Source organism: Corythoichthys intestinalis, chromosome 3 (assembly GCF_030265065.1).
Source record: "Corythoichthys intestinalis isolate RoL2023-P3 chromosome 3, ASM3026506v1, whole genome shotgun sequence".
Lineage (NCBI taxonomy): Eukaryota > Metazoa > Chordata > Actinopteri > Syngnathiformes > Syngnathidae > Corythoichthys > Corythoichthys intestinalis.
In genome coordinates, this window is record NC_080397.1 from 40,907,966 (window position 1) to 40,931,636 (window position 23,671).

A 23,671-nucleotide genomic window follows, 5' to 3' on the forward strand; every position below is an offset into this window, starting at 1 on the left:
CAGGTATGTTTTTATTTTAAAACTAGGTTACGAGTATTTTTTTTGTCTCATAAAACGCGACAAGGGTGAGACAAAACTTTTTAACCTGTAGCTAAGAAAAAACACCCGTAGAACAAAAAAAATCACTTGTAATTGGAAAAAAAACACTTGTATAATGTATTTTTTACATTGTGTTTTTTTCATGTTTATTACAAAAGGAAAAAGTCGGTAATACAAGTGTTTTTTAGTTAAAAATGGTCATTTTACAGGAAGAATTTTCATTTTACAACCTCACTTCTTTTGGCACTATTCTATCTCCATACTCCCCTCCGGCATCCTGGGAACACCATTGTAAACAACCCATCAACCACCGCTTTCGCCGTTTTACCTATACATTATCCACTCCAGCAGGTGGCGGTAAAGCGTTTAAACGCTGGTTTGACAACCACGAGTCAAATAAACTATACGAAGAAGACGTTTGAAACCCTCGAAGAAGAAATAAGGTTCGATGTGAAAGTTGTACAGGTTTGCATCGTTGAAACTTGTTTTCCTTTTCACAATGCCCAGTGACAGTCAACGTTGGGAGACATTAGAGTTTCTAAAAAACTCGCCAAAGGGAAGGATCACATACGACCCGTATTGGTCTCAGAGAGGTGAAGTAAGTGTTTTTTTTGTGTGTTTTTAGCTTAGCGTAGTTTTGAATAGTTCAACCGTTGGTCAACTACCACATTTTCCGTTATCTCTGTATTGTAATAATCCTATCCGTATCCAGTGATTTTAAGTTTATATTGTTACTACTTGATAGTGTTTGAAGTTTATATTGTTACTACTTGATAGTGTTTGGGATCGTTTTGTTAAGAGACTCTATGTATTCTGCAGGACATTTTGGCAGGTTATCACGACTCGTTGAGCTTGTCATCGCAGTCTGGAGTCATATTGGAACAGCTCAACGTCAAATCCCCTCAGAACGTTATTGGTTTGCGTTTTAGCTCTGGTCAGTCCAGTCCTGGTCTCGTTGCCTCCGTTTCTCCTACTGGATCGGGCTGTGATGCCACAGCGAAGAATAGCACAACCAGTGTAACACTACCGTTGAAGGCTGAGCAAGAACAGGCAAGTCCCCACTAAAAAGACGTTAACTAAAAGTTTAGAAATGAAGTAATTATAGAGTTTTATTGTTTGAAAATGTTTTACTTTTCATTTGTCAAAATATAATAGTTCCAATACAATTCATATTTATGATCTTATTTTTAGATTCTTATCTGAGTTAAGCTGCAGATCACGTTTAATTAAAAAATATTATTTGTTCTTGTCTCAATAATTTGTGGACATCAAACCCATGTTGGAAACCACCAGGATCCAGAAAAGGATGATGATGATATCCACAGTCCCCTGCCCTCGCCAACATTTTCCCTGCTTTCTCCTGAAGCCATGGCGATGGCTGGACGCATTATCATGTTTGAAGCGGAGCAACGTAAAAAAGCGAAGGTCTTAACCTAACCATGTTTTCTCCCTAAAAGTTATTTTGTAAAATTGTTTACTTTTAGTGTTAATGTGACATATTTCTTTCTGATGTATTCCTTGCCTTCGATGTTATTCTTACGCAGATTGCATTCGAAGACCGTCAGAAGCGGCAAGAGAAGCTGGTGATGGTAGTAGCGAGCACTGAGTCAGAGCAGCTGAAGCGCTTTGAGGAGTTCATGGAGTTGAAGCAAAGACAGGAGTACCAAAGCATGCGGGATATGATGGACAGAGAGTAAGAGTACTTGAAAAACAGGAATTTGTGCACGCTTGACTTTAAAAAAAAAATTTTTTATTGTTTGTTAACATTTCTCTTCCGTAGAACAAAAGAGAGCATTGGACGTCAAGAGAAGCTGAAGGAAGAACAGCGACACAGATTAAAGGTATTCCCACAGTTTAACGTTAAACCCAAGTAAAGCATGTCCACATTAGGCCTGTCGCGATAACAAATTTTAGTGTGCGATAATTATTCTCATAAGTTATTGCGATATGCGATATTATTGCGCCCCCCCCTCCCACTTTATTTAAACCAATTTACAATAACACAGTGAGAATACAGTATATATTAATAGATCAAGTACACCTATTTAAACATGATATTTACTCTTAAATTCAAAAATACTTTTTAAGAAATCACAACTAAAAACAATAGACCATGCCTCTTAAGTAAAAGACAACAATATTGATACCGCACAGAAACACAGAATGAATAAAATGTGTTTAAAAAATTAAAAAATTGCACTTAATAACTTAAGCATTTATGCAAATGAAAACTTTCCCGTCATAGCTTCTGCAATAGTGTTTCATAGGGATGCAACGATACAGTTAAGTCACGGTTCGGTACGATTTTTGATGCGGGGGGGACACGATTTTCGATCCGATTCAATACATTTAATGCTCTGTAAAAAAAAAAAAAAAAGTTTTTTTTTTCCATTGTTTTTTTTTTTTTTTTTTTTTTTTTTTTTTTTTGCAAACGAGCAGAAATTAAATTGCCATCATATAAACATGCATTTTAGTGCATAATATTTAAGTTATATTATTTATTTACTTCTTACTGATCTGACAAAAAAATTGTATAAAAGTGCTGAGAACAAACTTTACTGTTTATAAAGTGAAGCAAGGCACACTATTGATTGCTACAGCTCTCTTAGCAGCTAGGTTTACTACATAAGCAAGACATCCTATTTGTGGTCCGAATCCATCTGTGTCACGTACTGAATTAACAATATTTGCAACATTATCCATAGTCACTGTTATGGATTGATTTGGCCTTCTTAACTTCCATTTAGTCATGACAGTTTAGAATTTATCAATGTAGTATATGGACTACGTGTCCCATCCTCACTCTGGGCTCGTGTAGCTAATGGCATGACACGTACATCTAGTTTGTTATTTCATGATATCTAGTGTGTGCGCACATTAAAAAAGTTAGCAAGCGCTGCTGAAGTCACGTCTGCTCATTACTACACAACACCAGCATATGACAATCGACTTTCATAAACAGGACGAGTTTGAAGCACAGCGCTCTTAATTTCATTCAGCTCTTCGTTGTCAAAGCGAGGTTGTTCGTAGCAGCCAAGTCGGTAACAATGTTTTGGCGGACTTTGTTGTAAATATCCGGCGTTGTGCCGAAAAATAGCCGGAATCCGAACTTTTAACAGCACGTCTGCCGCACGCGCGCACACACGTGCACGCGATGCGATAAATCGCAGCGGGAAAATTACCGCCTTCTTTTTTATTTATCGTGCGATAAATGGAATTATTGCATATTGCGACAGGCTTAGTCCACATTCTGTAAAACACAAAAAAAATCTGTACAATTCTCCACTTGATGGTTGGTCGTTGTCACCCAAAGATCCAGAATCTTCGTCTGAGGGAGGTGGAGCAACAGCGTCTCAGGGAAGCGGAGTTGGAGCGACAGCGGCTGGTTGAAGGCAAAGAGAGGCTACGGAACCTCAACTCTATTCAAGAGGAGATTCTGCAGCTTAACCAGCTGCTGGAGCCCTCAACCAAGACTCAAACCACTGTCATATCGGCAACTATTGGTACCTATAGCACACGTGGGAACCAGTTGTGTTCCCAGGTGTCTGAGGTTGTTCGAAAGACTGCAGATGTTAGTGTAACATTTAATCTTTTAATAAAAAAAAACAAACTTAATATTTACTGTTATAAAAAAAAAAAACATACATAAATGGGTGCTTAGAACTGTATACAAGCAAGCTAAATAAATAATTATCTTCACAGGGACAGTATCCCAGCATGGAAGACATGAACGTGGCAGAGCGGGCACTACATGAAATGAGGACTCAGATCCGCTTGATGCAAGAAGAGGCAGCCAAAGCTCGGGAGGAGGAGGAGAAGAAAGAGTTGGAAGAGTCCCATAGGAAACAGGCAGAGCTGAAGATGCAGCAAGAAGCACAAAAGAAGGCGGATCAGTTGGCCAAAGAGAGAGCAAAAAAGCAAGGTGGGAAACACAGTCAATGCATTTAAAAAGAAAAGTAAAGTGGTTGGGATTAAGTGTAGTTGTCCAATAAAAAAATGCCCCTCCATAGCTGAATTGATCTCTTTATCAATATAAAATCAATTAACACCACACTGCTGTGTAAAAAAATAATTAATAATAATAACTGAAATTATCTAATGGGTGTGTGTATTGTCTGAAAGTCATTTTGCAACCAAACCTGGCTGAGCTGGAGATGTTTTATAATGTAGAGTGTTCAAAAATACCTTCAACCCGAATCCAGACCTTCATTGGAAGCTATAGCAAGCGTTTAGAGTTAGTTAAGAGTAGGGCTGCAGCTATGGATTGTTTTAGTAGTCGATTAATCGATGAACTATTTAATTCAAATAATCAGATAAGTAACATAAAAAATTAAAATACCTGAGCTGAGCCTCAAACAGTATAAATGATAAATGAGGATCTAAGTACAACAAAAGAATAATTGGCGAACTTACATTGCAAAAGTCTGCTAGCTTAAATGCTATAAAATGCTAACATATAATTTGTTTTACAATGCTCGTAACAAATGTTTTGAAGACACATTCCCACAAAAACGGTTAAATATGACTATAAACTAAATTACAAATGAATTAAAAACATTAGCTCAAACAAAAACTTAGCTTATCTTGGTCCTAACAGGGAGCAGCTGGATTCAGCCATGTGAAATGAATTATGTCACATTCACTGTTGCCACTAGAGGGCAGTGTATCCAACCAAATCAATAAAATTAAATCAAACACTTTAAAAACAAACCATTACAATGCCACTTTAATTAAACAAATGCTCAAAGCAGCAAAATTCCATTCTAATCTTTTTTTACAATCGAATTTCTCGAGTTAGTCGATTAATCGTTGCAGCACTACTTTAAAGGCTGTTATTTCTACAAAAGGAGGCTCTAGTAAATTTTCATTGTTTATCTGGAGGGGCACCGGCCTATTTTTGTTTAAATAATTATTACACACTTTCTGTTTATCCTATAAACTTCTTTTCTCAAATATTACTGTGTTCAGCTGCTATATGATATATTAAACTGAAATTATTGATCCAAACAATCAGTAATTTACAATGAACAGGGTGCCCAAACTTTTGCATACCCCTGTATATACGCAACTATCAGACAACTGTTAGGGGGCAGAATTATTATGGAACGGAATAAAAATCAAAGATTTTCCTGGCTTAGCTGTTTATTTTCACCTATGACTATGAAAATAATAATAAAAGTTAAGAATTAAAAAAAAAAAAAAAAACTTACTTGAAAAAAAAAAAACAAAAAAAAAACTTTTGTGGTCAATATATAAGGTACTAAGGTGTCCAAATCATTAGTTTCCATCTTGAAAGCCTTCACTTTCATCTTCAAAGCCTTTACTGACCAGCCACTCAGTTGGATACTTAGGTGCGTGTGAAGGTGTGCTATCTATTTTTCCTCTCCCACTGCTTGAAGAAAGCATCCTTTAAAATTGGCAGTAGGTCTAAAAGTTAATTTTTGAGTTCATTTTCTCCCCCAAAGGGTTCAAGTAGATCATCTTTACTAATACTTGGCCATATCAGTACCCTACCTCCACCTTGTTGGCTTCAGAGTCAACCACGGGCCACCCATACTGTCAATTAAGAATCATGCTCTTAGTCCACACAACCTTTGAAAAATCTGCCTTTAGATTTTTCTTCGCTCATTCTTGACATTCTAAATAATGTTTCTTGTTCATAAGTGGTCAGGTTTCAGTCTTTCTTACCTTAGCCATGTCTCTGAGCATAGTCTGAGAACTGATCACCTCATATGTCTTGATACACTAGGTAGGTTTTAATTGTGGTGGGGGGTAATAGTTGCTTCATGTTTGATTTAGCTAAATTCTTTGACAGTTAATTTGCAGCTTTCGTACTCAACACATTTCCTGCTACACTTTTGGCTATTTGCAACAAAACGTTTGACAGCTCTGTGATCACGCCACAACATCTCAGATATTTCATGAGTGCTGATTCCCTCTGAAAGACTTTTTACTTTTACGGGTCAGTTCAATGTTTTTTTTTTCTAATTGTTTCTGAGAAGAATCTGCCCAAAAATTATCCACACCGTGATATTAGCCCCGTTTCACGAAAACATATAATCTGATATAGGGCTGCAGCTATCGACTGAAAATTCTATCGATTAATCGAGTAATCGGATAAAACATATATATTTTTAGGTGAAGAGCAATTTTTAATATACATGAGAAATCAAGACATCTCATCTAATATTTAACCATTTTCAATGGCTTTATTTTCAATGTACATTGTTAAAAACAGCCAACAATTGCATCTCAGATGTAACTAGAATAAAAAAAAGACTGCTTTCACTCAAAAAACCTTTAGATCGTATATATTTCTTAAAAATTCCATTACGCTTGATAACACACATCACTTAAAAATTAGGTGTTTTTCCCACATGTTTCAATTGAATTTCTACTTGTGTCAAGCTTTTTTTAAGTTCTAGTTAAGTTAGTCTAAACTGTAAGTCCTGATAGGATTTTGAGTTTTTGCAGTGTTTAAAATAAATACCTGCTGTATTGGAGCACATTAGGGACCAGTGCTACTTGGTGTTTTATCCTTGCCTGGCACGGCCAGACTGTTCTCCCTGTGTTTTTCAAACACTGAGAGGATAGTCTGGGACCCAGCCCATTAACGGCCTCTCGAGCAAGTACAAAATCAATCGACAAATCAGATTCGTTTATTTGCGTGACGTGTTCTTAACAAGCAACGTCACTCTTCCGCGTCGGAAGTCGTCTCCGCAACAACACAGACTGCGAACAGGAGAACCGAGAATATGTTCCAATCCACGGTAAAATCAGTTTAAAATGACCAAAAAACATTCACACAAGTCATTGACAACAGTCTGTCTCACACTAGCCATGTTGAATAAACTCCGCTCTCCTCGTATGTTTACTTCCCCGCGCAAGTCCCTCGCCCCGCCCGTCGCTTATTGGTCCACTCCGCTGTCTGTTTGGTGTGGCTTGCTCCGCCCTGGAAATTTTATCCGCTTAATGGTGGCCAGACTCAATCGCTGGAACAGCGGTGAGTCTGGAGTACCAGGCTAGTTTTATCCAGCAATGACTACTGGGCTAAAATTGACAGTTAGCATTATTAAGTTTTTATTTTACACCCTCATCACTCTACAGCGCTATGTTTTCACAGATTAAATAAAGCCTGTATGTAAGACACGTTAGCCACGCATCGACAGTGGTCATAATTAATAGAAACACAGCCCTCCGCAGGGCTAACGTTACGTGGGCGAGTGACAGTAACGTTAAACGTATTCATTAGCGATTAGACGTCTACTGCTTTAAGATGGCGGCTGTTTACTAATGCTACTGACTGTCATTTTGCATCTAGTTCAACATACATGTGATCTCTATGAGACGCATCAGACGCTATCTGCTATCACCGTAGCATCATGCGGGCTAGTTTTTAGCAACGTCAACGTCCTTTGTAGCGGCTGTCAGCCGCAGTACGTTTTTTTAATTTTTTATTTCTTGCTTCTTCCTCTACGCACGTGACATCAACGCATTGTCCCGCATTTAAAGTAGTCCGGGCAAAACGTGATGCGTAGAGCTGTCAAAATTAAACGATTACTCGAGGTGAATAAAATTACTCGGATCAGTTTTTAAACTCGAGTTACTCGAGTTGCCCGAATATTCGTTTGAGCTCTAATCTGATATGCATTACATCCAATAAGCATTCAGGTTTATACAGCTTGAAATTCAATTAAAACAATTATATCTTCAAAATAATCACTTGTCTAATAATTGTGCACACATTGTATACTAATTTTTGTTGTTAAATGTTTCCCAACATAAAAAAGCAATGTAGAACCATTTATTATGGATCTAAACAAAAAAAAAATAGTAATGAAATAAAAACTAATTATCACCCTTATATATTCTTAGTTAATTGTTTTGAGTTAATTTCACTTTTCTAACACTGCTGGATTTATTGAATCACTTTAAAAGTACCAGTCAGACGAAATAAAATTGGCTACAAGACATTTTAATATATAAGATGATTGGTATCGAACCTGGGGATGGTTACAAAGGGAGTATTCCATGGATATTTACAGTTTTTTTCACTGAATTCTGCTGTCAACCTTGAGTGTAATGTTTGACACTTGTGTATCAACCAACAGGTCTGCGAAACAATGCAGATGACTCCACGTTAAAATGGTACAAGGAGTTGCAGGAGAATCTTACACAGTGTGCTCAGTCATTTGAAGAATTCAGTTCGTCAAAAGATGTTCAGGTTAGTTTGAGAAGATAATCTCCGAAATGCGGCACTATCTGAAAATTGTGATTAATCATTACTATATTTCAATTTCTATTTATGTAGACCAAAAGACTAAAGTTGGAGCTCCAAAAAGCCGCGACTATACCCATCAGTCAAATCACCACCAATTCTGGATCTAAGCTTCGAGAAATTTTTGATAAGCTCGACAAGCTGCTGTCCGGACAGGCGGTGGTATCTGGGGGGAAATCTGTTTCCTCCTCCCATCACTCACAAGGCTTGGATTTTGTGTTTTACAAAGTGGCTGAGAAGTTTGTGGTGAGTGCAATGTCATCAGACTTGTCCGTTAGAAATAATGTTACTGTTTTGTTTTGTTGTTTAATTGTTTTAAATGAACAAAAGATGATGACACACAATTCATAGTACATTGAAATAAGAATTATGAATGAAATACGGAGCAAAATATCAAAATAAATGACAACAAAACGAAAGTCCAAATGTAAACAAGCCCGGACCTCGATCCCCGTTATTGATGAAATGAGAGAAAAAGGCTCCTTCTCCAGGGGTTTATATTGTTCCTATGCAAATAAGCAAGTTCATCCCAGCCTACGGGGCTGAGCCATGGAATTATACACGGTGGAAAAATACAAAGTGTAAACAATATGTTTAGAAAAAGAACAGGGACTTTGTGAACAAGCTTGAATACAGTAACAACAGCAATGAATGAATGGGTATAGTTAAATATAATTATTTGAACATATATTCCTTTTCAACTGCCTGTAGAAACAAGGTGAAGAAGAGGTATCCTCACATCATGAATCGGCCTTCCCCATTGGCATGGCAGCCTCGGGTATCTGGCAACTGCATCCCCGACTGGGTGAACTTCTCCTTGGCCACCTGCACAAAAAATGTCCGTACGCTGTCCCTCATTATCCGCAAATGAAGCATGGCACAACTGTGGATGAATATCAGAGGTAAGTAGCACTTCCACAAATGATCATTTTGATAGTGAACTAATAGCCAACTACAGTGATTCCTCGCTACTTCGTGCTTCAAACTTTGCGCCATCAGTCTATTGCTGATATTTTTCAATTAAAAAAATACATTAATGCAGTATTTTATAGAGCTGTCCCGATCCGGTCACGTAGTCTCTCATTCTCCCTCCTGATGCTTTTCTTGGTCTTGCAGTGCACTGAAGTTGCTTCTTAAAGTTAACGATGATTGACAGGCGTTAAGGTTTGATCTTGCCAGAGAAGCTTGAAAGCCGAAACTTCAAGGCGCCGGGTGTGTCAATCATCGTTTAGCTTGTTGACCTTTTGCTGTGGCAACTCATTGTGTGTAAATGAATAGCGTGAGTAGGGATGGGAATCGAAATCCGATTCCAATTCAGAACCGGTTCCGAGTGTTTCGAGGCCTCGACATCACAATGAAAAAGCCTTAACGATCCCTTTAACGATCCCTAAAGACGCATATTGCAACGTGACGTGTCTTGTTGTCCAGACGCATCAAACTAGCATGGCGCCAAGAACCACTCGCTCCAAAGTTTGGCTACACTTCACCAGGAAAAAGGGTGAAAATGAAAGGTTACGATAGTTTAGCACGAGCGTTGCCGCCGTAAACATAACAATGACGTAGGTTCGAACGCTCGAAAGTGTGTCTTCACTTCACGAGGAAAAATTACAACAAAGCGACTTGCAGTCATTGCGAGATGGAAATAACTGCATCGGGAGAGAATAGACTGCACTGTCCTCACTGAGACGCTAAGGCTCAGTCCTGGCTATACAGCTAGCTAAACTCCCAAATGATGATGCAGAAGACGTTGGTATAATTTGCTGACTTTATTCAACCATCACTTGAAACTAAAAATAGAAATGAAACAAATCAATTTCATCCCCAATAACAAACAGGTTCGCATCAACGTAAATCAGCGATGATTAGCTGCTAACACAGTCATAACAAACAGTTAGCATGCGTTCGCTAGCATTAGCACATCGTTTAAACCACTACACAACTGGATTTAAGTGTCCGATCGCGAGTGGAAACACACAACAACACAGAAGATGATATATACAGGCGTTGGCTCTGCTGATATTTTACAAACATTAACAAAGAACGTAGGCTCGTGGCAGTGTTTCCCTTTCTCACTGACTCGCTCACTGGCTTGGATGTGGCATTTCTTCTTCTTCGCGCTCTTCTTCGCGTGAGGAAGCGCAAGGGCGCCACCACTTGAACGTGAAAGCACCATAAAAACTAAAAGGCATGCATTTCAATATACAGTGGTACCTCTACATACGATCACTTCGACACACGATCTTTTCGACATCCGACGTAAAATTTGAGCCGCCATTTGTTTCTACATCCGACGAGTTGCTCGAAATACGACGACATGACAGCACTGCAAACGAACGCACGGTGGATTTTCTTGTGTGAGAAATCAACACAGTTTTCAAAAAAAGTTGATACAGTTGGAGAAACAAGGAAAAAAGTAATGCTTACCTTTGAAATGAAGATGCAAGTTATAGAAAAATATGAGCTTGGGGTGCGCCTCCCTGAACTGGCTCAACAATACAGCTCCATGGTCCTCTTCCGACCACCGTTCGCCACTATTTATAAGTTAAGGTGACAATTATTATTGTGGTAACATTGCCAAGGAAATCGCCAGCTTCGTCACGTTTTTATCATTTATTTAAGAACTTATCCAACACAAAACGCCCATTGTCTTAAGCAGTTGACTGCTCTCAAGAAAACGAAAGTATTATCTCTACCGCACCGACCTATCTCACTATGACGTCAGCTTCGCGGTGCGTTCAGGGACAGTAAAAAGTGTCCGCCATATTAGAATCCAATTCGTTACATTATTTACAGGAATAATTATTAATTCTTCTTATTATTATTATATTATTCTGACTTATTTATTTATAACTTATTTGTTTTTCTATGTTTAATTGCCATTTGTAACAGTGCCAGCAGTATTTATTAAGAATTTAGTGTATGTTTTTAGGCTTTGGAACGAATTAATGGAATTATAATGTATTCCTATGGGAAAATCCTGCTCGACATACGACCATTTCGACTTACAAACAAGGTCCTGGAACGAATTAAATTCGTATGTAGAGGTACCACTGTACTAGTAAATAAAAACAGGGGTCCCCAAACTACGGCCCGCGGCTCCATATTTGGTCCGGCCCCTTGAACAATGCCAGAGAGCATTTTGAATTTTTTTTGTTTTTTTTCTCCCTCAGTAGTGTTATTTATTTCCTGGCCTTTTTCATTGAATAACTCAGAGAGGGTTATTTGGTTATTATCTATTTAATTAATAGTGCTATTATTATTTATTATTATTATATTATTATTTTTATTTTATTTACTTTTGTTCCGTGAAGAATCCACAGAGGGTTATTTGATTGTGGCTTTCTGAAAAACAATCATTTTTTTACATTTCGCACTCCTGCAATCGTCACACTTTTTCTGTTACAAACTGACCCCGGCCTCTCATCAGAGAAGGGAAAAGTTATTTGGCCCTCACAGGAAAAAGTTTGGGGACATTGCCAAAGGTAGAACAACGACCTATATGCCAAAATATACCAATATTTTTTATTTCTATTAGAAAAATGTTTCAGTAAAATGTTACACATTCTTGTGCATTTGCCACTTATTGCCACAGTTAACATTGAGGCTTTGGGCCTCTTTTGACCTCGTTGTGAGTTTGTAAGGTTGTGACTTCTGATTAAACAAACTTGATGCCAATCAAAATGTTTGTTCTTCTTTTTCCCGAAATTAGAATCGATAACAGAATCAATAAAGAATCGAATCGTTAAGCAATATCGATAATGGAATCGTAAAAATCCTATCAATTCCCATCCCTAAGCGTGAACGAAGTTGAGTGGACTCAGTTAATGAAGCATTTAAAAAAGGCAAGCATTTTTCTACGTTTTTTTTTTTTGTTTAAAATTAATTCGGTTGGACAGTAACATGTTTAAAACTTATCATAATTATTACATTTGTAATGCTTAAAAACCATTTATTAAAATTTATACAGTATATACTAGGCAAACTGTACATAAAAGTTTGATTTTTTTTATTTTTTAAATTTTTATATTTTAGAGAAAAAACATGTCTTATATGTATCTGTTGGGGGGCACTACTTTGCAGTTTTCAGTATCAAAATTAGGGGCGTGACAGTATATCGATATAATAATATTGGTGTTGCACTGATACCATTTTTTGGCCCCGATACCTGGCTGTGCAGTATCGGCCGATACCGATACTACCCCGTATATACACACATATATATATATATATATATATATATATTTTTTTTTTTTTTTTTTTCCTTCATAGAGCTACATACTTGGATGTGAAATCATTGCTATCATAGCTTTGTCAGGCTACTGCTTTCCTTTGCGAAACAGGAAAAAGACTAAGTCTATAAACCCTAGTAGACAATAGTTGAATAATCCTTTGACTCTCAAAGGCCAAAATAGTGCTACATTTGTGAAATTAAAACATATATAATACTAGCCCAACAGTAAGAAAGTAAAACTAAATTCATAATAATAAACTCTGAATGAACTGAACAAACCTTTTAAAACCTCTCAAAGGCCAAACAGTGCAACTTTGATTAAGTTATAAGTAATAATAATTGACCACAGCATCCTGTCTCTCTATTAGCCTCCTTCTCTGTGCCCCAGCAGCAACATACATACTCACTTATAGATTACTTCTACAGCACTTTTGAATAGGCTTGCCACCCATCCTTTGAAATAAGGAATCGTTTGTTTAAAAGTTGTGTTTCATATTGAAGCAATGCGAAATATATATAAATAGATTATTTCTATGCATTTTAGGAGTTTGGGGATTTACTTATTTTTTGTCGCCTGTAAGGCTTTGAGCGGGAGGGGAGAGTCCCTTATTTCTATTTCTGAAAGGTGGCAACCCTACTTTGGACAAAGGTCCCAAATTACTGCGGCATTTTTTTCAGTAAAAGCTAATAAAAGTAAAGTAGACGTAGTGAACTGACCAGACATTGTTGCTCCGGTCCAGCGCCCTTCCTCTGGATAGCAGTCCTGCTGTTGCAGGCTCAAACTCTTTGTGTTCGTTCACATGTTTCGTCTTCACATGTTTTATCAGGTTCGAGCCTTCAAGGTATTGAAACTGGCCGATTTAACTCCACTTCTCGAAACTTTCAGGCTGCAAATCTTGCATGCAGTTATTGTACTCGACGGAGGTTATAAACGGAAATATGTCCAGACCGCCGACATATTACTTTCGTAGTTTGTTTTTCCTCCATATGAAAAAGCGCCCCTGGCATTGGTCAAGAGTGGCTATTGGCCCGCTCTCATTGGTCTTGAGCAGGCCAATAGCGATAGCTGCTTGGCATCCAAAGTGTTCACATGTCATCACACAACACAGAGACAGAGGCTAGGTTCATACTACAGGTCTTAATGCACAAATCCGATTTTTTGTCATATCTGTTTTTTTGGCGTGCCCATTCAGACTGCCTTTGTCCATTGAGACCATTCAAGTATTACGCATGAGCACTAATTCGCACTCCGACACGCGCTGAGCAAGAAGACCCGCATGCGCAGAAGCATCAAAACGAATGACCACACATGCTGGCTGTCATCCGTCATTCCAGGGATATCATATATTGCTTTTCAAAAAGAGGACACAAATAACAGACATAAATAATCCCCGTTTAGGCTTATATTCAACGTTTATATGGATCGATAGCATGCACGCACTGTTCGTGCATGTCACACACACACATACGGGCAGTTTGCCCCGACTCTCGGCCGTATAAGCAATGTTGAAATATTGCTCATATAGAGCAGAGAGAAAACCGATCATTCTCAGGCTTATCCTCAACCCATTTTAATTTTTTTATGACTGTTGTCAAGCCCGGCCCTTCCCCAAAAGCCGTGTTCAATGCAAGCTAGGCGCTAATAACGCACAGCAGCACCGCTACCGTAGCGTCTCTCTCGCTCTTTGATGACATAATTGCTGCATGAATTCCGATTTGGGAGACTTGACAGTACGGAGCACCACGAAATTCTGGGAAAATGTGGCCCAGATCGGATTTGAACAACATACAAAAGTGACCCAGATCGGATTTGAAATGGTCCAGTTCTATGTGACTTGTCACGTTCAGACCGTCAAGGTAATGCCTCACTCGAGTCGGAAAAACATGAAAAAATCGGATTCATGCATTAAGACCTGTAGTATGAACCTAGCCAGAGTGTAGTGAGCGTCAGGAGGAGAAACCGATACCACCATTTCGGGCTGGATCGGCCCCCCCTGCCGATACTGGTAACGGTATCGGTGCATTTTTGAATAATATACCACAAAACTTTGTATCACAGAAGATTATAGATATGCTCCGCCAAGTATGGATTTATCGTTTTAAAAATATGTCCCTGTTTTATAAAGGAACCAGCAGGTTGCTACCAAAATTATCCACTAGACCAAAATTTTTCACTACAATAGTGCCTATGTTAACTCATTGGCTGACATTGACAGTGTCAGAATTCATTTTGACTGGGAGGGGGCAAATGAACGCAATCTGTTGCAGTCAGTGGCGCGCAAACATGAGCCTTCAAAGCCCGTCTTCACAGTTTAAATGAATTGGACGTCTATCGTTGTCAATGGCAGGCAATGAGTTAAGAAAGACACTCATTTGTTTACAAAAATGTCGCTGTAATACAGTGTTGCTTTTCCAGATATGTCGCACTGAAATATTTTCAGTCTGTGAGGCACACTAAAATTTTTTGACAGATTGTCCGCAACAATGCAAAATAAAATAAACGAGGTTTATTTTTCCATTTAGAAATGGCTTGTTTTTCTCTATCATAGTTATATCGTGGAATATCTTAGATTGATTTCATGACACTTGTATTGATAATGGTTGTATCGCCGTATTGTGGGTTAATATAATCGTTAGCGTTAGCCTTGTATCCCAAATTGTATCGGGAGGAAGCCAGAGGTTCCCACCCCTAATCAAAAATGTGTATTAAATTTGATAAATTATTTGTCCATTAATCGCGGAGGCCCTAGGCCCCAGTAGATGCTTCCAAACCAGGGCATCTATGGTCTTCTTTTCTTTTCCAAATATTTGGTTCAGCGCCAAAGAGAGCCAATTCCTGATGACTTCTAGTGAAATGAATCAGTAATTAAAAACAGGGCATTTTTAAAGACATAAAACAATACATACACACACATCAAACTGAACGTAATTCATCATCAAAAGAATGTGAATGCAGTAAGCAAGACATAGTAGCACAGAATGAGACATATTTTTATTCAACAGAATTCTTGGTTACCGTGTGGATGACGCTGGGGTTGAAGGCCAAGACTGTTTCCTGAAAAGGATGTCCGGCATGATCCGCTTCTATGCTGCCATTATCCAACAGAGGTGGCCATTCGACTCCAAGCAAGGGGTAAGAATTTGCTCTTTTGTCATTTATGTATTTGCACTAGCAATAAATAGATCGCAATTGTATTGCTCTCAGGTGTTTCCGTTAAAAGTTGCTTGCATCTCTTTTTAGCCAGGTGAATGCAGACGGAACATATTAATAATATTGCTTATGTTTTAGGTGCCTGTTCACGGTCTAAGTAATGGTTGGCGGTGGCTGGCACAGATGCTCAACATGGAGCCTATTGCAGACATAACTGCAACGCTATTGTTGGACTTTCTTGAGGTGAGTCCTACTTATAACGAAATTGAGGTTTGTCCTTTGGACTTTAACCTCATGTACTCAAAGTGATCGTGAGATACGCACAGAACAATGTTCGAACACCTCATTTGTTTGTGATTCCTTCAGGTTTGCGGTCATGCTTTGTTAAAAAGCTATCAGGGCCAGTTGTGGAAAGTCCTTCTGCTTCTGAAAGAGGAATACTTACCCAGGTACTTACTCACACAAACTGGTAGCGTATATTCATGGACAGTTGTAAATTTCATTTGATGACACAAGTGTATGTTTCTGTTAAAGGATTGAAGCTGTGACAAGCAGTGATCAGATGGGCTCCGTCTCCAGACTCAGAATATTCCTTCAGGTAATAGATGCAATCCTTCAGTTTCTCTATCCATGTATGTCTCATTGTGAAGAGATGTGTTTAATATATTTCATAACGAGAGAATACTATAGGGAACAAGAAACGATTTTTGAGTACAGATCAAGTACAACAAAAAGATTTTTCTTCTAACATGTAGCCTGGTTATCAGGGAGTCGATGGTTCTGAAGATTGTAAACGTTAAGTCACTAATCCACAAATTAGGGGCTAAAGTGCCGCTATTTAGGCATGTCCTGATGCTGAGTTTTTGACTTCTGAATTCTTTCAAGATAATGTTTTGCTGATACCAATCCGGTTTGATTTACAGCAGCTGAAAAAGCACAATGGTACACTCATCTACTGCATCGGATCCAATCTTGTGATCAATTCCGATACTGTCCAATATTCCAAAAATAGCCGTATCGGGTGCCAATACCGATACTGAGTATCGCATCGAGACATCATTACTCCTAGTTAGATATATTCGTCTGGAGCTATCTTTTATGGGACTTTCAATGTTATTCAATATAAATCACACCCTTCTGAGCAATCTGGATCAGATCCATATGGAAATTGATTTGAACTCAACTCATTAGCATTGATTAAAAACAAATCCTGGAGTTTGCCACTGTTATTAAAAAATATATGTACAGTGCCTTGCAAAAGTATTCGGCCCCCTTGAACCTTGCAACCTTTCGCCACATTTCAGGCTTCAAACATAAAGATATAAAATTTTAATTTTTTGTCTAGAATCAACAACAAGTGGGACACAATCGTGAAGTGGAACAAAATTTATTGGCTAATTTAAACTTTTTTAACAAATAAAAAACTGAAAAGTGGGGCGTGCAATATTATTCGGCCCCCTTGCGTTAATACTTTGTAGCGCCACCTTTTGCTCCAATTACAGCTGCAAGTCGCTTGGGGTATGTTTCTATCAGTTTTGCACATCGAGAGACTGACATTCTTGCCCATTCTTCCTTGCAAAACAGCTCGAGCTCAGTGAGGTTGGATGGAGAGTGTTTGTGAACAGCAGTCTTCAGCTCTTTCCACAGATTCTCGATTGGATTCAGGTCTGGACTTTGACTTGGCCATTCTAACACCTGGATACGTTTATTTTTTAACCATTCCATTGTAGATTTGGCTTTATGTTTTGGATCATTGTCCTGTTGGAAGATAAATCTACCTCCGTCCCAGTCTCAGGTCTTGTGCAGATACCAACAGGTTTTCTTCCAGAATGTTCCTGTATTTGGCTGCATCCATCTTCCCGTCAATTTTAACCATCTTCCCTGTCCCTGCTGAAGAAAAGCAGGCCCAAACCATGATGCTGCCACCACCATGTTTGACAGTGGGGATGGTGTGTTCAGGGTGATGAGCTGTGTTGCTTTTACGCCAAACATATCGTTTTGCATTGTGGTCAAAAAGTTCAATTTTGGTATCATCTGACCAGAGCACCTTCTTCCACATGTTTGGTGTGTCTCCCAGGTGGCTTGTGGCAAACTTTAAACGAGACGTTTTATGGATATCTTTGAGAAATGGCTTTCTTCTTGCCACTCTTCCATAAAGGCCAGATTTGTGCAGTGTACGACTGATTGTTGTCCTATGGACAGACTCTCCCACCTCAGCTGTAGATCTCTGCAGTTCATCCAGAGTGATCATGGCCCTCTTGGCTGCATCTCTGATCAGTTTTCTCCTTGTTTGAGAAGAAAGTTTGGAAGGACGGCCGGGTCTTGGTAGATTTGCAGTGGTCTGATGCTCCTTCCATTTCAATATGATGGCTTGCACAGTGCTCCTTGAGATGTTTAAAGCTTGGGAAATCTTTTTGTATCCAAATCCGGCTTTAAACTTCTCCACAACAGTATCTCGGACCTGCCTAGTGTGTTCCTTGGTTTTCATAATGCTCTCTGCACTTTAAACAGAACCCTGAGACTATCACAGAGCAGGTGCATTTATACAGGGACTTGATTACACACATTTGGATTCTATTTATCATCATCGGTCATTTAGGACAACATTAGATCATTCAGAGATCCTCACTGAACTTCTGGAGTGAGTTTGCTGCACTGAAAGTAAAGGGGCCGAATAATATTGCACGCCCCACTTTTCAGTTTTTTATTTGTTAAAAAAGTTTAAATTATCCAATAAATGTTGTTCCACTTCACGATTGTGTCCCACTTGATGTTGATTCTTGACAAAAAAATTAAATTTCATATCTTTATGTTTGAAGCCTGAAATGTGGCGAAAGGTTGCAAGATTCAAGGGGGCCGAATACTTTTGCAAGGCACTGTATATGGCGGAAAACACTCAGGTGACTTGAAGTTCCGCTCTGAAACCCCCAATTTAGCCAACTTTCAAAATTGTCCAATATGCATGTGTGATACATCATTGGAAAGCTTAAAAATCTCAATTTTCTGGGGGAAGAAAAATTTTGAACAGGAGGGCATTAAAAAAAAAAAAAAAAAAAAAAAAAAGTTTTTTAAACAGCAAAACCCTATCTGGAGGTGAGAGCACGCGAGCACAGAATTACAGACGCCATGACTTTAACTAGGTATTATCGCGTACTTACTTTGTTTCGATTCAAAAACTCCATGTAGCATGTATCACCGAGTGTCAAGACACAGCTATGAATGGCCACAGTTGGATTTTTGGGGGATTGTATGGGTGAAACATGGTAATATAACAAGCGTCACGATGCAGAAATCGCAGACATCAAGGAGTGGTCCAGATTTTCTTTTTCATATATTTGCCCTTTTAAACTTTTTTTTTTTTTTTTCCCCAACTTTTTTTTATTTGGATCGATTATTTATCATCTGACATATTGGATAAAATGTGACAGTAACAAAAAAAAATACAATTAATCGATAGTTATGAGGTAGATATCCGTGACTTTTTTAGACGACATTTTTTTCATTGTGACATAATTTGTTTAAAAGTTTAAAATATGTGAGTGAATAATTTTTTTGTCGTTTTTTTTTTTTTTTTTTTTAACGAAATATGAGACATCGATGAATGATTCTAAGCTAAAAACGACATTTTGAATAATAAAATAAATATAATTGATTACCTTCGTTTTATGGTTGGGTTGAAACAAAAGCGGTTGCGCGACGTCTGTAAACGGGGGTTTTCAGGGTAAAACGGACAAATTATAAATAGCTCGGAGGCTTAATGCGCCATGAATCTGCTATGGCAGCATATAGACATATTGTCCTATCAAACACAACAATTGTTTTAGCTTAAAATACAGCAGTTTCTTTTAAAGAGGAGTGCAAGAGCAGAAGCTGCTTTTTCAGTCTTGTCCGTGTTTTCTGCCATATGTATTTTTTTATCATCATGTCTGTGGTAGATTGAAGAGTAAGTGTAATGCTTTGTTGTGTTTTCCCATAGAAATCGCTGCAAGAACGACAGATAAGTCCACCTAAGGGTGAACTGACGTCCATGTTCTGGAGGTCATGAGGTTGACATCGGATGAAGCTGATCGTTTTAGTCAAGAGTGGAAGAAAGCCCAAAAATATAAAATGTCAAAGCCACAGTGTCACCTTTCATGACGATGGAAGAAGAATTTACTATGAGCTGCAAACAGACTGCCCTTTCACATCGTTTTTACCCTCCATCACTCTATGTTGTCAACTTTTATTGTAGACATCAAAGACAAAAACTACACAGTGGTTATTACTTGAAAATATAATACCTCAGATTTACTGACTTTTTATGAATGGATTATTCACGATAATTTTATCAGGTCAGTCATGTTAAGGCACAAGTTATTATATTTATATACAATGACTAATGCAATCTATGAAACATTAACAACAGGAACAACACTTTTATTGCATTTGCAATGTCTTGAGTACATTAAATGTGCTGTTTTGCCAAAATACATGTGTCTTAGTGTCATTATACCTGCATACCTTTGTCTTGCCTTCCACACTTTACCTTCTTGTTGACAGACAACAGAACTTTAAAATAGTAGCTCTCTACCATCCAGTGATTATATTGAAAGTAATAGCCTGGACTAGAAGAGTCATAAAAATACATTAACTGGGCCTAATAATGGCAGGCAAAACTCAATTCCAGACTTTCATTCACTCGGATAACATCTCATCACAGGGAGATGGACTAAATCTGCCCACTTTCTAATTAACTTTGGTTTTGAGTGGCTGGTGTTGCTATTTAGTCAATACTGGGAGGGACCCAGTTTATTTGTAAAGTTATTAGATTTGGACCAACAGTACACTCCACACCCCAACCCATCTTTTCAGCCAAATGCTTCATAACAACGCATTTTTGTCGGTTTGCTCCACCTGCATGGCATAACCTTACAGTGATAGTCAAAGATTATCCTCTATCATTAAACGGCATACCCCACAATAACCGCTTTGAGCGTGCATAATTTATCTTCATTGAGCCTCGAGGAGCGATGGACCATGTTGATAAGAACCTGGGAGCACCCTTTTCAGACACATGCAACTCGGTGCGTTAATTAGACACCTTTATTTCTACCAGTGTGAATGAAAGACTTAATACTATTAAAATATGATCAAGCAGGATAAAAAGTGAAAGAAATAGACAATATAAACAGAATCATATCAACTGTCAATTATTAAACTTTTTTCCAGGAAACAATTTTATTGTACAAAACAGAATTCAGACTTTTTCATTTTAAAATTGGTAATACAGACAAATGAAGAGGACCACCAATTTGGAATATGGAAACTATTAGTAACCACAGAAAAAGCACTGAATGCAGATCAATATTTACATTCTAACTGTACATCCTCTAATCATTAAAAAAAATCCATATAAAAATACTATATTCTGCCCTTGTCAATCCAAAACAATTATGTAATCCGCCGATCAGTCCATTTAAACTCCTGTTTGTAATATAGCGAGTTAATTTCTACCTAATTAGAAGTAGTCTTTAGTGAAAAATGGATGCCTAATGCTTTGTCCATTCTATTTTGTTTGAAAACCAAAGCCGGTCATTCGGAAACATTTCTTTTTGACTTGACTTTGTGACACTTTAATGAAAATAACGGATACCTTTGTGAATCTTTCGTTGAATTATATTTACTTGTGATTCTGCAAAATCAAACGCAAGACCTCGTCTCCGGATTTAAGAGCCATGCTGTTTGTATTCAAAACATGTTTTCTTCTGCAATTTTGAGAACTATATCCTCTTTGCTGTCCTGATTTCTGAATGACAGTAGAATATAAACCGTTCAGCTGTCAAACCTAACCTGAATTATAAACTAAGGAACAAAGAAGTGTAGATGAAGGAAGAAACCACATCTTCAGACATGATTGTCCATATGGTTGGTTACAAGGCAAACCCTTAGTCATTACCAGAGAAATCAAAAGGGCATGCTTGGTACAGTATATACCTTTTAATTCCACCTACTAAAATAGATGCAAGTCCATTACAAAATGTACCTGAAACCTATTCTCTCCCAACATAAAAAAAAAAAAATCAAATATACTCGTTCCTCTTCAGTTGAGCAGTATTGGGTGAAATACATCTCGAACAGGTGATGTTCTTCTTTCAGTGCCTCCGATGTTTCATCCCTTCTGCAACTCAGGTCAAGGCCAGTTCGGTTTTTGGCAGTGGTTCCAAACTCTCTGCAAATTCTCCTAAATCATCTAACAGCTCTGTGAATGCTGGACGTCTGAAGGACTCCACCTAAGGGACAAAGAAACAGAATTGTCTAAATTTTACAGGTGTGGTTTGGGAAATGTCTGACAGTTTTTTTTTTTTTGTTTTTTTTTTTTACATCATGAGATAATTAGACACACACATCTATGGATGCACGTGGACTTGTGCAAGTGTGATTCTTTCTTTGATAGATTATAAAATACTACTGCTCGTCTACAAAACACTTAATGGCCTTGGACCAAGATACATGCTTGATTTGTTAGATTCCTATGAAACATCTAGACTCCTAAGGTCGTCTGGAACCGTTCTCCTGTATGTTCCACGAACACGAACCAAGCAGATTGAGGCAGCATTTAGTTGTTATGCTCCTCACCTCTGGAACAAGTTACCTGAAGGTCTGAAGTATGCTCAAACTGTTGGCTCCTTTAAATCAGGGCTAAAAACGCTTTTGTTTAGCACTGCATATCCATAACTGCCTATATATTTCAATCTATTTGTTTTCTATTCCTCCATTGATGATTTCAATTATTATTATTATTATATTCATCAATAAATGCAATTTTTATGTATAATTGTAGTTCCTTTTTCGATTGTCTTTGTTTTTATGTTCTATTGATTTAATGTGATTTTTATGATCATCATGTGATGTAAAGCACTTTGAATTGCCTTGTGTTGAATTGTGCTATATAAATAAATTTGCCTTGCCTTGCCATGGGTGCAATTTCCAAATGCCTAAGGGTGCCTTGTTCCAAGGGCATAGGTTTGCATTGGGACGGTAGGGACATAACACTACCAGCTTTTCAAAATGCTCAAGTTGTCCCCACCAACTCTTAAGCAACCTTATTTGCATTGTATAATGACTTCAGTTATATATAGGTAATTTAAATTGTCTTCCCATATGTTGTAAGGATAGAATTGCCCCGACCATTAAGGTAATTACAGTACTTTAATTGTGTTCAGACTTACATTGACCCCTTTTCATTTGCTGAATGTGCCAGTCCATTTCCCCCCTCAAACGCATGTTTGATTGGCTGATGACAGTAGTGTTTTACCTGAAGGAAGCCTCCATTTGTATTTTTGTTATTCCCTGGGGAAGTTTTTTTTGTTATATTTATTTAGACAGACAATTTTGAGTGGTATTAAGACCAATATTAATTTATTTTTGCATTCCTGGATACTTAAGAGATGATTGACAAGTTGTATTTCTTTTGTATGTAATATAATTTTTGTTCAAATATCACAATTTATATTTGATTTAAAAATCCAGACATTTATTCTGGAAGTTTTCAAAATGTTTCTTGAGTAGTTTTTGAAAACAAAGGTTTGAATCGAATAGTGTAACACCTGAACCAATACATTTGCACTGCAAAAACTGACCTCCTTAAAACTGGGAGAAAAGCGAGAAAAAAAATTCCCTTGTTTTCAGTATAAACAGAAATAAATAAAATGATCTACCTGTCCTTCAAGTAAATTTTACTCAGATTTCTTGAAATAAGAAAAATAGTTAGCTGAAAATAAGCTTAACAGAGTTGAGCAAAAAAATTGTATATCTAATCCAATATAAAATTTGTTTGTCAGAAATGTTCTTTCGATTTAGGTGAAAAATGACCGACTTTTAGATCTAAGGGCTTAATAAGAACAAATAACAATATTTACAAGGAAGAATCAGACGCTTTAATCTGTTAACTAGCCTTTAACACTCAAAACAAGATGGAGAAAATTATTCGACT

General features: G+C 37.7%; 2 protein-coding genes across 3 annotated transcripts in view; one reads left to right on the plus strand and one right to left on the minus strand.

The window, feature by feature from the left end:
• Positions 1-451: 451 nt before the first annotated feature.
• Positions 452-20,166, plus strand: gle1 (GLE1 RNA export mediator). Its single transcript, XM_057832072.1, has 15 exons — positions 452-637; positions 859-1,089; positions 1,333-1,464; positions 1,584-1,732; positions 1,820-1,880; positions 3,353-3,610; positions 3,742-3,961; positions 8,151-8,263; positions 8,351-8,563; positions 9,029-9,219; positions 15,552-15,681; positions 15,838-15,942; positions 16,066-16,148; positions 16,234-16,297; positions 19,676-20,166. Exons 1-15 carry the CDS (start codon positions 539-541, stop codon positions 19,742-19,744), a joined length of 2,118 nt encoding a protein of 705 aa, XP_057688055.1. The 5' UTR covers positions 452-538; the 3' UTR covers positions 19,745-20,166.
• The window catches only part of zgc:162952 (PKc_LIMK_like_unk domain-containing protein), a 39,925-nt gene continuing 36,171 nt past the window's right edge, over positions 19,918-23,671 (minus strand). For both annotated transcript variants that reach the window (XM_057832073.1, XM_057832074.1), the window contains one exon: positions 19,918-21,968. In XM_057832073.1, the coding sequence (XP_057688056.1) occupies positions 21,864-21,968 (105 nt within the window). In that variant the 3' untranslated portion in view covers positions 19,918-21,863. The remainder of the gene's footprint in view (positions 21,969-23,671) is intronic.